Consider the following 15,987-nt stretch of genomic DNA (forward strand, 5'->3'; position numbering starts at 1 on the left):
TTAATATATAATAATTAATTTATTTCATTTTCATATAATAATTAATATGTTAAGAATATATATACATATTAATGGAATATAAAATAACTAGACAATTCCATCAATATTTCGTACAGTTGACTATTTTTTATTTTAAAAAGATTAAATTAAATTTTTTAATTTCATTAAAATGATATTTTTAGATTATAAAATTATTATATAATATTTTTAAAAATAATAAATCATATTATATATATTTAGTTGACGTAATTTTCACTTGATTTGATTTTTCTCGAACGACGCGAGGCAGGGACTGTGGAGCAAAGGACATGGTGGCTTAGATACTACAAGCCGTGGATACAGCTCATTCTGCGCCCATCTCTGCTTTGCTTAGTCTCATCAACTAACTAAATATTAAAGATCCAAGAGCAAGAATCAACGAGCGAGCATTCTTTCTTCTTCTTCTTCACCGACGTCTGTTTTTCCATAAAGATAAAGCAAAAAAGAAGAGAATAAAAGAAAGCGAGATTGTGAGACTTTACAGAGATAAAGTGAGGAAGAAGTTTTAGTTCTGTTTCTTTCATCTTTGGCAAGATTTCTTCTTACACTAAAACTCCCATTTCTTTTTTCATCTTCTCAGGCCTTCCTCATTATTGGATTGGCTATCAGAGAGAGTTTTGTGTCTGTTTCTGATTACACAGAGATGGGTGACCATAGAAATATATGGTCTTTCATGGGGGTGGTCTTGCTAGTTACTTGCATCAGTGGAGAAGATCCTTATAGATTTTATTCATGGAATGTCACCTACGGTGATATCTATCCACTTGGAGAGAAGCAACAGGTTAGCTCTTCTTGTGTTTTTTCTTTTGCTTTGTTTGCTCAATTTTCTCTGTCGTTAATGCAATATTATGCCTTTTTTTAATATAATTGCAGGGGATTTTAATAAATGGGCAGTTTCCAGGGCCACAGATTGAGTCAGTCACCAATGATAATTTGATTATCAATGTTTTCAACAGCTTGGATGAACCTTTTCTTATTTCTTGGTTGGTAAAATGTTCTGTTTTTTCAGTCTTCAATAGCTTGCACCCTTTCTTCTTTCTATTTTTTACTGCAAGCTTACTGCTCGAGTCTTGCTCTTTAGTTCAATTTTTGTAGATTTCAGTAGTTGATTCATTGAACAAGGTTCGACAATATATATTTATTCTATGAGTTGCAAAAACTTTTCATTTCCAGGTGAACTAGATTTAAGGAGATTTTAAGTGTTTCTTGATAATATTTCTTGTTCAGGAATGGCGTGCAGCAGAGGAGGAATTCATGGCAAGATGGAGTTTATGGCACCAACTGTCCCATTCTACCTGGGCAGAACTTCACCTATGTGCTCCAAGTGAAGGATCAGATTGGTAGCTACTTCTACTTCCCTTCCCTTGGCATGCACAAGGCAGCTGGAGGCTTTGGTGGCTTCAAAATTGCGAGCCGATCCGTCATTCCTGTACCATTTCCTCCTCCTGCTGGTGATTTCACCATCCTAGCAGGAGATTGGTTCAAGAGGAATCACACTGTAAGTCTCACCCAGAAACAGAATTCTATTTAGATGAGTGATCACTCTGTTCATTTGATGAGTGTATGTTGGAATTTTTACAGGATTTAAGAGCAATTCTAGATGGTGGAAGTGATCTTCCCTTCCCTGATGGTGTACTGATCAACGGTCGTGGATCAAATGGATACACATTTGCAGTGGATCAAGGTGACAGATTGAGTTCATTAGTCAAGATTTTAAGTTCTTTATGAATTTGATAATGCTTATATTTCTGCCATTTCTGTGTTTGGACAGGCAAGACTTACAGGTTCCGAATATCAAATGTGGGTCTTACAACTTCCTTAAATTTTAGAATCCAAGGGCACAAGCTGTTGCTGGTAGAGGTTGAAGGAACTCACACTCTCCAGAATACTTATGACTCGCTTGACATTCATTTGGGACAATCTTATTCTGTGTTGGTTACAGCTGATCAGCCAGCACAAGATTACAATATTGTCATCTCAACACGATTTACCACCCAAGTGCTCACCACAACCTCCATTCTTCGTTACAGCAATTCAGCAGGAAGTGTTTCAGGTCCTCCCCCTGGTGGCCCAACTACTCAGATTGACTGGTCTCTCGAGCAAGCTCGATCTCTCAGGTATTTGATCTCTAGATTCCTGTAATCAGTCTTGTATGTGAATTACATTTCATGTAGAAGATGCAATGTGCTGTTATCGTAATTTATCAGGCGGAATCTGAGTGCGAGTGGCCCTAGACCAAACCCCCAAGGTTCTTACCATTATGGATTGATCAACACAACACGTACAATTAGATTACAAAACACTGCTCCAATCATTAACGGCAAGCAGAGGTATGCTGTAAATAGTGTGTCCTTCATTCCTGCTGATACTCCACTTAAACTAGCCGACCACTTCAACATCCAAGGAGTTTTTTCCCCCGGAAGCATTCCTGACAATCCCACTGGCGGTGGTGCTTACCTCCAGACTTCTGTCATGGCTGCTGATTTCAGAGGTTACGCTGAGGTTGTTTTTGAGAATCCAGAAGACACTGTGCAGTCATGGCACATTGATGGCCACAACTTCTTTGTTGTTGGGTACGTATATTTGCCTTCACTTGCTATTCCTTATGATTTTTCCAGTACTAGCAGTTCTTATTTCTGATCTCTAAGCTTTTTGGATAATTCTGGTTGGCAGAATGGATGGTGGGGAGTGGACACCAGCTAGCAGATTAACTTATAATTTGAGAGACACAATTTCTCGTTGCACTGTTCAGGTAGAGCACAAAAATTATTGAATTCTATTTCATTAATGAGTGAATCTCACTCTCGTACATTTATAATCACCATGTTTGTTTGGTCTAAACATAGGTGTATCCTAAGTCATGGACAGCAGTTTACATGCCTTTGGACAACGTGGGGATGTGGAACGTGAGGTCTGAGAACTGGGCTCGCCAGTACTTAGGACAGCAGTTCTATCTTCGTGTCTTTTCTCCGGCAAATTCATGGAGAGATGAGTATCCAATCCCAGGAAATGCTCTTCTTTGTGGTCGGGCAGTAGGTCGGATGACTTAGAATTAATGATCAGCACTCAGCAGGATTGATAGACAGTCAAGAAAGGTTGACTTAGTCTTGGATTAAATTTAGTAGTGCAGAGATTTAGTGAAAACTTGAAGAGGCTCAACTTGAGCCAGTTTTACTTGATAATCTTTTTCATGAATTATCTGTTTCTGGACTTCGTCTCATGCATTATTCCCAGATTTGTTTCTTCATTCTCATTGCTCAAATTTGAATGTTTAGGCGACGTTATTGTTATTGGAAATTGGTATTCATTCTATGTAATTGAAAAATCAGCCTTATTTTCTATTCATTATTGTTTGCTGTCGAATTGAAAACCAGAGATTTGCTTTGGCAGTGGAAATTGCTAGCAACTGAATGCTTGTACTATTTGGAATTAATCCATTGCTTCCCTTGAACTAAAATGCAGGACTTGGGTTTGTTTGGTTCAAATATTCTATCTGGGAAGCTTACTTTTCAAGAAGCAACTTACCTGCCTAGAAGTAAAGTTACTTCTTCATTTCAAGAAAATAGCTTCCTTAAATTCCTTAGAACTTGCGAAAGAATGCTGATCAAATAATCTGAATATATTAACTTCCTAGTAACTTAAAGTTTCTGAATTAATTTAATCTTAACCAAACAAAGTTTCATTTAATACTTGAACTTGTAAAAAAATAACAATTAAAAATAAATCAATCATATTTTTATATAAAAAAATTAAAAATGATATAACTAATTACTTACTGTTCGTTATGTATTAAATTTTTATAAAAGGGAAAATATAAAAAAATATTATATTTTTATTTATTTTTCACTATAAAATCGATAGTTTAGTTTGAATTAAAATAATATTTTACAATATTAAACCATTAATAAATTGTAGTAATTTTTAGATATTATGGGTGCACATCATATATTATTTCGACATAAATATAGATTCTAAAAATAAAATTGTGTAAAATCACGAATATTTTACTTGTGATGTCAAGATTTTCTGATCATATCTAGATATTTTTGCTGCTTATTAATGATGTGATAGTATGATATATTAGTTTAAATAAATTAAATTACAGATTCTTAAATGAAAATAAGTGAAATCATGTAATATCTTTTTATATTTTCTCTTTTATAAAACAAGAAAGTTACTATTATTATATTTATTCTAAAACTTTAGAGCATAATTAATAAATTAAAAATTTACTATTTAGTCTTATATTATGTAAAAATTTCCCTTAGTTTTAAAAAATATGTTAAAGCATTTATGACCTTTTAAAAAGTTCATTAATTAATTTTAGTCATTAAGTATTTTACTATTTAATTCTTATATTCTGAAAAAACTCATTAGTTAATCTTTCAATTTTGTAAAAATTTATTAATTAATCTCCCTATATTGAGGGTATTTTAGACTTTTTTATAATAATTAACAATTAAAATTAATAAAATAATTAATTAATATATTTTTTAAAATATCAGAGATATTTTAATATATTTTTTAAAACTGAGAGATCAATTAATGAGTTTGCTTGATATTGGACTAAATAGTAAATTTTTTTTATAAATTTAAGTATACAATATATATTTTTTTACTTGTTTGGCAATATATGGCTAGTTTATTTAAATTATTCTAATTTTTATAAGTTCATTTGTTTAATAGGTTATAGTTTTAATAAAATATTTAATTGGTAAATTTCAAATAGTAAAAGAGTCTAAGCATGTTGGTTCGACTTTAATCTTTGGTGATTCATGATAATTTGAATAGATTGTACAATTATTGAGTTGGCCAATGACTCATCATTTGAATTTGGAGTGATTATAAAAAAATGGCTTATATTTTCATATAGTTTTATAATATCATTTTATCAGGTAATGGAATACTCTATGCATTTCATTAGTTAGGTAAGTTAAAATCCGAAATTAATAAAAAGACCATACGCTTTTGTCTCTGAACAGATGGAACGCTATGTGAGTTCTAAAATTTTATTTTTTTATTGAACGTAGGAATAAATTACGTAATTATAAAAATTTACATAATTAACAGATCTGATATATATTATTTCTTGTATAGATTTATCTTGATTTTTTAAAATAAAATTGCTTCATTTTTAAGATATATACTATAAGAATTATATAGTATTTTTTTTATTTAAATGTAATAAAAGAAATTATTTCTTTTTAGCTCTTTCTTTGGATGAGGGAAATGAAGAGAAGAGAAGAAAAGAAATTAAATTTCTACTTTTTTTTTCTTGTTTGGATAAAAATTAAAAAAGAGAAAAGAGGAGAAAGGAGGAGCAGGGGATTCCCTTCATTAAGCCAAAAATATTTCTCTCCGAGGAATAGAGAGAAATAAAGATCGTTAAATACTATTTATGTTAAATTTATTTACATAATTTTTATATCATGTAAAAAAATTAAAAAAATTATTATTTATAAAAAATTTATTAATTAATCATTTAATTTTAAAAAATATATTAAACTATTTTTAATATTATAAAAATATATTAATTAGCTCATTTATTAATTTTAACTATTAAATATTATAAAATTTTTTAAAACTCTTTCGATACAGAAGAATGAATTAAAATTTTCATTTTCAAATCGAGATTAAATATTAAAATATTTAATTATTAAATTAATAAAAATATTAATTAATAAATTTTTTAAAATATTAAAAATATTTTAATATATTTTTTAAAATCAAAGTACATCTTAATCGTTACTTTCAAAATGTACTTAATCATTACTTCCAAAATTTGAAGGATCGGGTGACTTTAAAATTTGAATCCAAATAAGAATGATACTTCCCAAGAAAGATATGTAGAAGTGATAACTTTCCAAAAGAAGATATATGTTGATGTCACTTAGCTACACAAGGAAGCAAGCCATATCAAGTCTAAAATTAATTTAAGCATCAACTTAAGTCTTAAGCTACTTTTTTACTATGCAATCACTATTATATTAAAAGCCCATCAAGTAAAAAATCTAAACTCAAAAAACTGAAAAGTCTAATTCATCCAAGCCTCAATCAATTTTCACTCCAAAGCAATACCGACCGAATCCTCCATGGCCAATTTCACTATCATCACTGCAAATACAATTAGAAAAGGAGAAGAAAACCCCCTCCATCGCATGCTTAGAAACAACAACCACAAACAAGTCCCAAGCAGACAGACACATGCAATATCCACCCACACAACTACGGATGGCATCGGATCGGATATTTTCGAATATCCGATCCGACTGAATCCTAATAGAACGGATTTGGGTAGCTATAATCAGATTTAGAATGGATTCAGATTTTAAAAATAATACCCATTGCGAGTTCATATCGAATTCAAATTTTATGTATAGGGTAACCACTATTCAAACTCGTTTATATAAATAATTAATTTAATATAAAAAATATATTTTACAATAATATTTATAAATTTTTTTTATAAATTTTTATTTAAAAATTTAAATTTAAATATTTTTTAAAAATATTAGATTTTTTAAATAAAAATTATTAATAAAAAATATTTTTTATATAAATTATTAATTAAAATATATAAAATTAAACGAGTTCGGATTTTATTCGGATAATAATAATCGGGTTTGGAACGGATTCAAATAGTTTAAATTAATTTTTAATCGGATTCGAATATTACTAATATAAATCAAATTCAAATTCGGGTAGTTTAATTTTCGCGAGTAGCCGTTTACATCCCTACACACAACAAACAATCAAAACAACAAACCAAATCCAAAGCGGCACTACTAGGAAAACAAGTCACAAACCTCTACAAATTACCGCTAAACAATTGGAAAAAACAAATCACAAACCTCTGCATATTACCACCAAACAATTGAAAATATATTTATTTTAAAACCCAAAAACAAAACCACTATTTAAAAAAAGCAACGTAATAAAATTTATATTTTATGATAGCGCTGATCATTAAATGTAGTGACATAATTTTTAAATTGTCTTTACCAATCAAATTTTTGAATTGTCGGCGTCAATGAATGAAAACCCCCCTTAAATAAATTAGTGTATATCCAAAAACTAAAATCAATTATCAAACTGAAAGTAAAAACTTTACTAATATACTCTAATTTGAAAAGGAATGATAAAAAAACCGAAACCTTCTCCCTATCGACCTCAAAATCTATAACATTATCATGTAAATTGAACTAAAATTTAAGGGTGGAAGTAGACGCTTTTTAACCATTCTTTCAAAAAATGTGAAGATTATTATATTTTATTAAAGTAAAATTCATAAATATATGTTTTTTGAAAAAAATTAAAAATATAGTAGATATGCATGCAATGTACATCTTAAACTATTAACGTGTGTGAATAAATCTAAGGTTAAAGAGACTCCTCCCACTAGATAAAAGAGAGAAAATCCTCTTTAGTTTTTTCCTTATTTTATCTGTATTAAGACCCTGGAAGGGCTGCTTTTTTTTATTTTCTATAGTAGAAGAGATTTTTTCTCCTAACCTGACCATGGGTCTTTCCTCCACACATTTAACTGAGGGATGGTTCAGGTTGCTCTATTTAGTTTTGTTCCCTGGTTGCTGTTGCTTTTGCTTTTACTGTTTGATAGGGCTAGTGTGCAGCGCACATTTTCTCCATGGGTGTGCATTCGGTCGGTTCGGTTTATCGAATAAACTGAAAATCGAAATTTTAGTGTTTATAAAAATCAAATCGAATCGATTTTAGTCAAAAACTGAATCAAACCAAACCGATCTGATTCGATTCAATTCGATTTGGTTTGATCAATTTTAATTTTTAATAATTTTTTTATTTTTCACACTTTATTTTTAATATTTTAAAATTTAATTAAAATATTTTAAACTTAATATAATTTAATTTCTATTATTAAAAAAACATATTATTATCACTAATCAATTCGGTTCGATTTTTTCAATTTTTTTCTGATCAAAACCGAACCAAATCGAAATAACTAAAATTTTTAAAATTAAAAATCAAACTGAACCAAAATATATAAAAAATCAAACCAAATTTTCAAATCAATTCGATCAATTTTTTCGATTTGAACTGTATACTCTCACCCTACATATAATGCGATGCCAGATTGATTCTAAGCTAGATGTTTCCTTAGGTCGGGCCTGATATTCTTTCTTTTAGGTTTGGGCTAATTATTGATTTTGAGCTTTTTAAAGATTAAATTTTATACATGTACTGACCCTTTAGAAAAAAAAAAAAAACATTTTTTAGTTTGAAAAAATTAAAGTAAAAGTATTACGTTATTTATTTTTCAAAGACCCAGTGAACGTTAAAATATATATTTAAGGTTATGTTAATTATTTTAAAAACAATTAATAAAAAATTTAAAAAATCGAAATATTAAAAAAAAACCCACCAATTTAACGGTTAAAACACAAAAACTAAACTATTGCATTTTGTAATTTTTAGTTTAAACCGTTGCTTGTCCTGAAGGAGTTCACGCGGGTTAAATCTTATTTTTAAAATAATAAGGTTTAAGCTTAAACTGGACTAAACCAGTCCACTAATCTAGCTCAATTAACAATGCTCATCACAGCTATAGTACCACAAGCGAACAGTTACAGAAATAAGAGTTTTGGAATATAGGATTGCAAAATGAAAAATACACAGAAACATTGAATGAACTGAACTCTCTCTCTCTCTGCCTCTAAACTCACCTCATTTACTTGCAGCAATAACTTAATAATAATAATAATAGATGTGCGGGAGACTGATAGACCGAAAGCTTTGTTGCTTATTGTACTGCCTCCAATCCAATGATCACACAAATGAAGTTTCAAAGGGGAACTCTTGATTATCTGTCACCACAAATGCAATAACTTCGAATCTTTGAGAAGCACACGGCCACAACAACAGTAACCTCTTCTTTGCTCGGTGCTCCTTGACTCTACATTTCTACATGTGGCAAAGGGTATCCATATTTGCCAATGCATTCTTCAACCCACCATCAATTCCTTCCAACAAAAGATCTATTTCACTAATCGAACTACTCTTGGCTCGAGTTTCCGGAGGCTCATCTCTTCTCTGGCTTGTCATCCCAGCATAGACAGAGAATAGCCTTTTGTTATAGTGTTTCTCCACAGAATCAAAGAACTTGTATGTTTCTGAGTTCAAGCTCCTTGTGTCCAGGCTAAACACCCTGAAACGTTCATGGATAATGATAAATAATCCCAGAAAAAAGAATGAATAATTGTTTTGAATGGCTAAATTATGATTACTATTAAAAAATTATTAAATTCCAGAAGGACAATAATAGCAGTTAGAGAGTGATGGAAGCTAGTCACCCACAAGCAACAGTACTGTATCTGATAGATTGAATTATTTTAATATTTGCTACCAACTAACAGCTGTATGCCTTTCATCTATAAAGAAAAGAAAATTTCAGGCTAAGTGTACATCTATTCATAAGCATTTTGACTCCTGCTGAAAAGAATGTGCGTTAGATGTCATTAGTTTACAATATAATATCATCTAATACAGCCAAAATAGTTAGACACTACCATTCTTCTTTACATAAGCAATTCAAATTTCATTCTCTTCAGTACATCATCTCTCTCTCTCTCTTATTGGTTATATATATTCCAAGAAATTTGTAAATCTGAAATCAACCTGTAAGCAAGTAAAATGCAAGGGCTTGGTCCTTATCAACCAAGATTGATGAAAATAAAATATCAGATCCAAAAAATCTCATCCAACAGTTTTGGACCCACAAAGAAAGAATCACTGTCAAAGAGGATGGAACCAAAAACCAACTACCTAAAAGCAATGGCAATAACACTTCTCAAATTTCCAATAGCTCCTTCAATCATCCTTGTCAACTGTCTCTGCAAAGAATCACACTCCACTAGACTCTAAGACCCAAAACCCCTCCTTTTCTTGACGAACTCAGTGAAGAAATGATAATATTAACCAGCTCGAGAAGCCTCTACCACACCATGGTGTATTAGCCCTCCTGCATTAATGGGTTTCAAAGAGAATCGCCTACTAATCCTAATCATGGTGAGAAGTGGATCCAACGGTGGTGATGCAGAACCATCAATATGAAGAGCTTCAAGCATTAGATTACAGAAAATGAAAACCAAAACCAATATTGCACAACTAATAAAAAGCATGAAGAAACACTACTTTGTAGATGTTGACAATGATAGCTATCTGTACGGAAACTTCAATAAAAAAAAAATCTGATGGACTTGTCTGATGAACCATGAGAAAACTGAAAATGAATAAACAAATCCAATGATCGTACGTACCATTGAAGAATAACAAGAAAGAAGAACCTATGATCAGATGGGAGGATGGAGAAGCAAGCAGCCATGATCAGAGAATAAGCAAGCTGTCTTCTTCATCAGATGGATCTTGTTCTTGAGTTTCCATTACAATAGATGGATGCAGTAGGCTCGTTCATGAAGTGAGGGGTTAAAAAGGGAGAGAGGGGTGCAGGTTCATTGAACCTGGTCATTCCTAATATAGGCCGTAGAGTTACGCTTTAAGGCACAAAAACAAAATATACGAATATAGCTTAGCGTATGGACACGTTGTTGTCGCCAATGTAGAGAAGGCACATGAGATTTGAGAATCTTCCTTTTCTAAACTCACAAAGGTGAAAATGTCGTTGATGATAATGATAGCATTTTATATTCCTCTCCTTTATGCTTTACAAAGCTTGAGCTATTATTCACCATAGTGAGAGAAAATGGGCGGTGTTTCAAAACTTTATATACTAAAAGTAATAAATTAAAACTTATTTATTAAAAAATACCATCTTTTAATCAAACAGTCCAATTTAAAAAATAAAATTAAAAATGAGTGGCGAGAAAGAGAAGTCGGGAAAAGCAAGAATCGATAATTGCTCCATTTTATTGGTACAAAACTATGGTCATAATTATTATTGTCATTAAAAAAATAATTATTAATAATAATAAATATTATTATTAATTTTTTATTAATATTTATAATTTTTATTATTATTAAATCATTTTATGTATTAATACACATTATTCATATTGATACATACTAAAATAGAAAAATTAATATTATCATAACAATTTTTACTCCTACTCATAGTATTCGTTACAGTAAAGAAAAAAGATGAATATAAATTTAATTAAAAGAATTCTCATTATAAAAAAAATATCAAATTTATCCAATTCGATTTATGAATAAAATAAAAGTTATCTATAATAAAAAAAATTCTAATCCTCGTTAAGTAAAAAAAATATTAATTAAAATAAAAAAATAAAAATTTTTAGTTAAAATAAAAAAATATAAGAATTTTATTTTAACAAAAAAACACTAATTCTATTCCTCATTAAACTAGTAAATTTAAAAATAATAAATAATACAAATCAGCACAAGTAAGTCTTAAATAATAGCCGAAAATAATTATCAAATATTTAAAAATAATCCATAATGTTCTTATGACATTACTGCTTATTTGTGATGCTTGTTCTAATGATGTAAAATTCTTGTGAGAGAAATAGTTAAGAATAAAGGGTTTTATCCAGTATTACTCATTTTTCATTGCAAGAGATGTTGCAAATGGCGTCGCAAATGTGTGACGAGCAATCTTTTATCCATGTTTTTTTTTGCATTTTATTACACATTGGTCGTGATCATCCTTTTATACTTACTCTTATGTTTTCGGAACATAATTCTCATCTCATAAACTTTGCTTCAATCTCAAATAAATTAATTTTACATGATTCGAAAGATAGTTTCGAGTTTCGAAACTAATGCTCTTAAAGAATATTAAATTTGTCTTGTACTTCAAGTTGTAAAAAAATAATACCCTCTATGCACATGTCACTTCCCTTAAGGCCAAAGAGAGGTGTCGATGAGGTTTCCCCTACTGCCTACTGTTGTTAATGCATGGTTTTGAGTTAGTGGCTTCTCGATTTCCATGCATGGTCCTGCTTATTTGCATGTCTTTGTGCAATGTTCTTTGTCTCAGGAATGGTGGGGCGGAGTATGGTTAGGGGTAGAGCATGGTTGGTGGCAGTGTCTGGTCGATACAATGCTTGGTTCTTACTTTGTGGGTTAGGGGCGATGTTGTTTGTCGGGGCTGTTTTTTTCTAGAATTGGGTTGGTTTTGGACTTAAGTTACCAAGTGCATACCCAAATTAGAGCCAAAGGAGGATATGGTGTTAGGGGTGTAGAGCTCTAAGGACCAAAATTATAGTTTTCCCTACAATAGAATTTTTCAAAAATAATATTGAAAAAATTAATATAAATTAGTAGTAAGTTAAGGGTCGAGTAAGTTTTTGTAATTTCTTTTCATTTATTTATTTTGAGGGACATGTCACCTCAGACATGCTGATATCTCCTACAATAGGCATTTTGTTCCTAAAACTCTTTAGGGTGACTAATTAGCCACTAGTGAGGATAAGACTCAGTTGGCTACTATAAATCTATTGAGCTTCTGTGTTGTGCCTTCATTCCTTATAGACTGTAACGCCCCGGAAATTCGGACCGCTACCGGCGCTAGGATCCAGATCGGCTTAAGGCCGCCGGGAACCGTAGCAAGCCTGACATAACCTGTAAACCTGATTAACACTACAAAAAAACAAGGTATCAGTGACGGATTTAGCGACGGAATTTACTTCTGTCGGAAGAAAAAAAATTAGCGACGGATCAGCGGCGAATACTCTATGTTTAAATTTCTGACGGATTAGCGACGGATTAGCGACGGATTTTTAAAATATTAGCGACGGAATTTATTCCGTCGCTAATCCGTCAGAAAAATCAAACAATATAAAAACAAAACCCTAAACTTCTCTTTCCTCATTTCTCTTAATTTCAGCCACGCTTTTCCTCTCCTATCTTCCCCTCAGCGCCGAATCAATCTTCCTACCACTCTCGCCGCCGCCGCCGCCGTCGCCGTTGCGAGTCCCAAGGCTGCCGCAAGTTGATGTCGCGCGCCCCGTTGCCACTCACCGCCGCAGTCGTCTCGCCGTTCCCGTGACGGATTTGCTGTCCACCCTCTCCCTCCGGCTCTCCCACCGTTCTTGATCTCTCAGACTCTCACTGAGCCACACCAGCGGCAGCCACCCTCCTTCCGCCAATTGACGGTAAGTTTTGGTCCTTCTTATTAATTATTTGTTTTATTTATTTATTTTTTAATTAGCACCAATTGAATTGATTTTGCTATGTCGATTGTTGTGGTGCGGCAGCCACACCAGCAGCAGCTTGCTGCGTGGGCACGCAGCAGCTTGCCCACGTGATTTGGTCTTCCTTTTTAAGTCTTTTTTTTTTTTTAAATTTTTAGTAAATAAATGATTTTATCTTTAATAATTTTTAACAATTGTGGAATTTTTAAACACTATATTTATATTTCACATAAAAAAATTTAAAAATAAATAAAATAAAAATTATCGTTATAGGTTACTGTTATTATCTCTTTTGAAATGAGATTGAATTATTTTTATATTTTGTTGAAGAACAACAACATATAAAGTAAAGAGAGAAAGTCTAGAGAAAATATAATAGTTTTAAATCTCAGATAAAATAAAAAATTATCGTTATTTACATCACCCTTGCTTTCTCTTTTAAAATAAAATTGAACTATTTTTATATTTCGCTGAAATTTCAATAAAGTGAAAATTTTAGCAACACATCCACAACGCCTCATCACCTCTTGTGTTACATGCAAATAAATCAATGAAGAACCAGAGAAATTCATCACATAGAAAACAAGTCAAGACTAAGTCATTGAATTTGAGCGTGTGAATTGAAAATTGAAAAATTTTGTAAGATAATATTTCATATGATACAAATAGTGGCTAAATATCATATACAAAAAAATAACAACTTTATTAATATAAAACTACAAATTTTAATCAATTTTTTATTTAAATTTGTAGCCTTTATTTTTTATAATAACTTCAATTTAGATGTGAAAATTAACCATTCATAATAAATTATAATATAATTATTAAGGTTTTATTTAATTAATAAAATAATATGTTAATCTAAATTTTGTTATTTAATAAATATTTTCAAATAAATTATCGAATAAAATGAAGTAGGAGGAGAATAAAGAAAATGTGGAATTTAAAATTTTAATTTGGAAATGAAGTGAAAAAAAAATCTCAAAAAGAGATCAGGTACAAATGGTATTTATATATCATGTGTTTTTATTATATAAGTTGTGAATTACTTTACTTGTGCTATATTTTGTAATCTTCTCTTGCTTTACTAAAAACACCATATTAAATTTTCTTTTTTTTTTACAGGTTAATTTACTGACTATATGGTGCTTGTACGTAGTCTCAATAATATTTGGCAAAAGATGCAAATGGTGGGCAAAAATAATTGTTGCATCGATCGTTACTGATGATGAGAAGAACAAAGTGCCTCTTGTATATATGATTGTTGTTCAAGAACTTGATTTTAATATGTAATTTACTTTATTTTTTTTTATAAAGATTAAAAACTTTGTATGAATCATTTAATTTTAATAATATTTATGATTTGTGTATTAAATAAGGTTATCATGATTGATATCATATTTATTTATATATTATTATTTAGATATTAATATCTAAATAAAAACAAGAAATTATTTTTTGTGATTGAATTTTAACATATTAGCGACGGAAAATTTCCGTCTCTAATTATTTCCGACGGAATGTTCATCGGATGAATTGGAATTTCCGACGGATTTAGCGACAAACGTTTTTCGTCGCTAAATTTTTCCGACTGAATTTTCCGTCGGAACACCGTCGTAAAATTTTCCGATGCAGTTTAAATCCGTCGGAAATCCGTCGCTAATATTTCCGACGGAATTGTAATCCGTCGGAAAAAATTAGCGACATGACTTTAAGCGACATGACTTTAAGCGACGGACTTGAGTCCGTCGCAAATCCGTCGCTGAAAGTTTCAGCGACGGATTTTTTACTTTCAGCGACGGAAAAATTCGTCACTGATACCCTGTTTTTTTGTAGTATAATCCCATACATGATCAACAATACTCAAGAACCTGTAAACATTCTCATAGATCAACCAAGCTCATCCTGTACATAATCATAGCATATCATTAATGCACATGCATATTATCATGGCATTTCACATCATCATACAAGACGGGACTCCACATCCTATCCTAGTGGACATGATCTTTCCTATTGTGCTTGACCTTCTATAACTTCTATGAGCCCTACACTCTAGGTCCGACCATATGAACTTAGGGCTCTGATACCACTCTGTAACGCCCCGGAAATCCGGACCGCTACCGGCGCTAGGATCCAGATAGGCTTAAGGCCGCCGGGAACCGTAGCAAGCCTGACATAACCTGTAAACCTGATTAATCCCATACATGATCAACAATACTCAAGAACCTGTAAACATTCTCATAGATCAACCAAGCTCATCCTGTACATAATCATATACATAAACATAACCCTCCACTGGAGTCCTCAATCAAATACTCCAATGGGGTATCTCATCATACATAAGAACTTGGTTGACTCATAATAACATAACTTATGAACATAAAGATCATGTGTACGAAGGGGATAACCATACTCAAAAGGGATCAAGCACAAACTCTAATCCTCAATATCATTAATACATTACATGACTTATACCTTACTCTTACATTACAACATTTATCATGTCCACATCTAACTATTACAACACAGGCATGAATCTACTCTTCCTGACCTTCTGGCCTATCCCGTACCTGCACACCTGGGGGTTAGGGGAAAGGGGTGAGCTACAAGAGCCCAGTGAGCAGAATAATAAAACATTACATTTTAAAATTCATGCCTTCATGAAATGCGTCACATCACAACAAAGTCACATCAAGGGTAAACCTGTCACCAGCTAGTCCCATCGTCATAACTATTGCCAGCGGCGTAGTCAAAGGCTCACTGGACTTCCTGTAAACATAACATAACTTACACTGCC

At 31.5% G+C, this 15,987-nt stretch overlaps 2 protein-coding genes across 3 annotated transcripts; one reads left to right on the plus strand and one right to left on the minus strand.

Moving 5' to 3' along the window:
* The first annotated feature begins 264 nt into the window (after positions 1 to 264).
* LOC110627439 (L-ascorbate oxidase homolog) lies at positions 265 to 3,384 on the plus strand. Of its 2 annotated transcripts, XM_021773744.2 has the most exons (9): positions 290 to 530; positions 620 to 820; positions 913 to 1,022; positions 1,267 to 1,537; positions 1,621 to 1,723; positions 1,811 to 2,156; positions 2,247 to 2,612; positions 2,713 to 2,791; positions 2,886 to 3,384. In XM_021773744.2, exons 2-9 carry the CDS (start codon positions 683 to 685, stop codon positions 3,087 to 3,089), a joined length of 1,617 nt encoding a protein of 538 aa, XP_021629436.1. In that variant the 5' UTR covers positions 290 to 530; positions 620 to 682; the 3' UTR covers positions 3,090 to 3,384. The 2 variants fall into 2 exon arrangements, with proteins under 2 accessions (XP_021629437.1, XP_021629436.1); XM_021773745.2 differs by having other exon boundaries at positions 265 to 820.
* Positions 3,385 to 8,639: 5,255 nt separating this feature from the next.
* On the minus strand, positions 8,640 to 10,489 carry LOC110627384 (5'-adenylylsulfate reductase 1, chloroplastic). Its single transcript, XM_021773672.2, has 2 exons — positions 10,332 to 10,489; positions 8,640 to 9,220 (listed from the first exon to the last, which is right to left on the minus strand). The coding sequence occupies exons 1-2, from the start codon at positions 10,394 to 10,396 to the stop codon at positions 8,977 to 8,979; spliced, it is 309 nt and encodes a 102-aa protein (XP_021629364.1). The 5' UTR covers positions 10,397 to 10,489; the 3' UTR covers positions 8,640 to 8,976.
* Positions 10,490 to 15,987: the final 5,498 nt, after the last annotated feature.

The sequence above is a fragment of the Manihot esculenta genome, chromosome 12, assembly GCF_001659605.2.
Source record: "Manihot esculenta cultivar AM560-2 chromosome 12, M.esculenta_v8, whole genome shotgun sequence".
In the NCBI taxonomy this organism is placed as follows: Eukaryota; Viridiplantae; Streptophyta; class Magnoliopsida; order Malpighiales; family Euphorbiaceae; genus Manihot; species Manihot esculenta.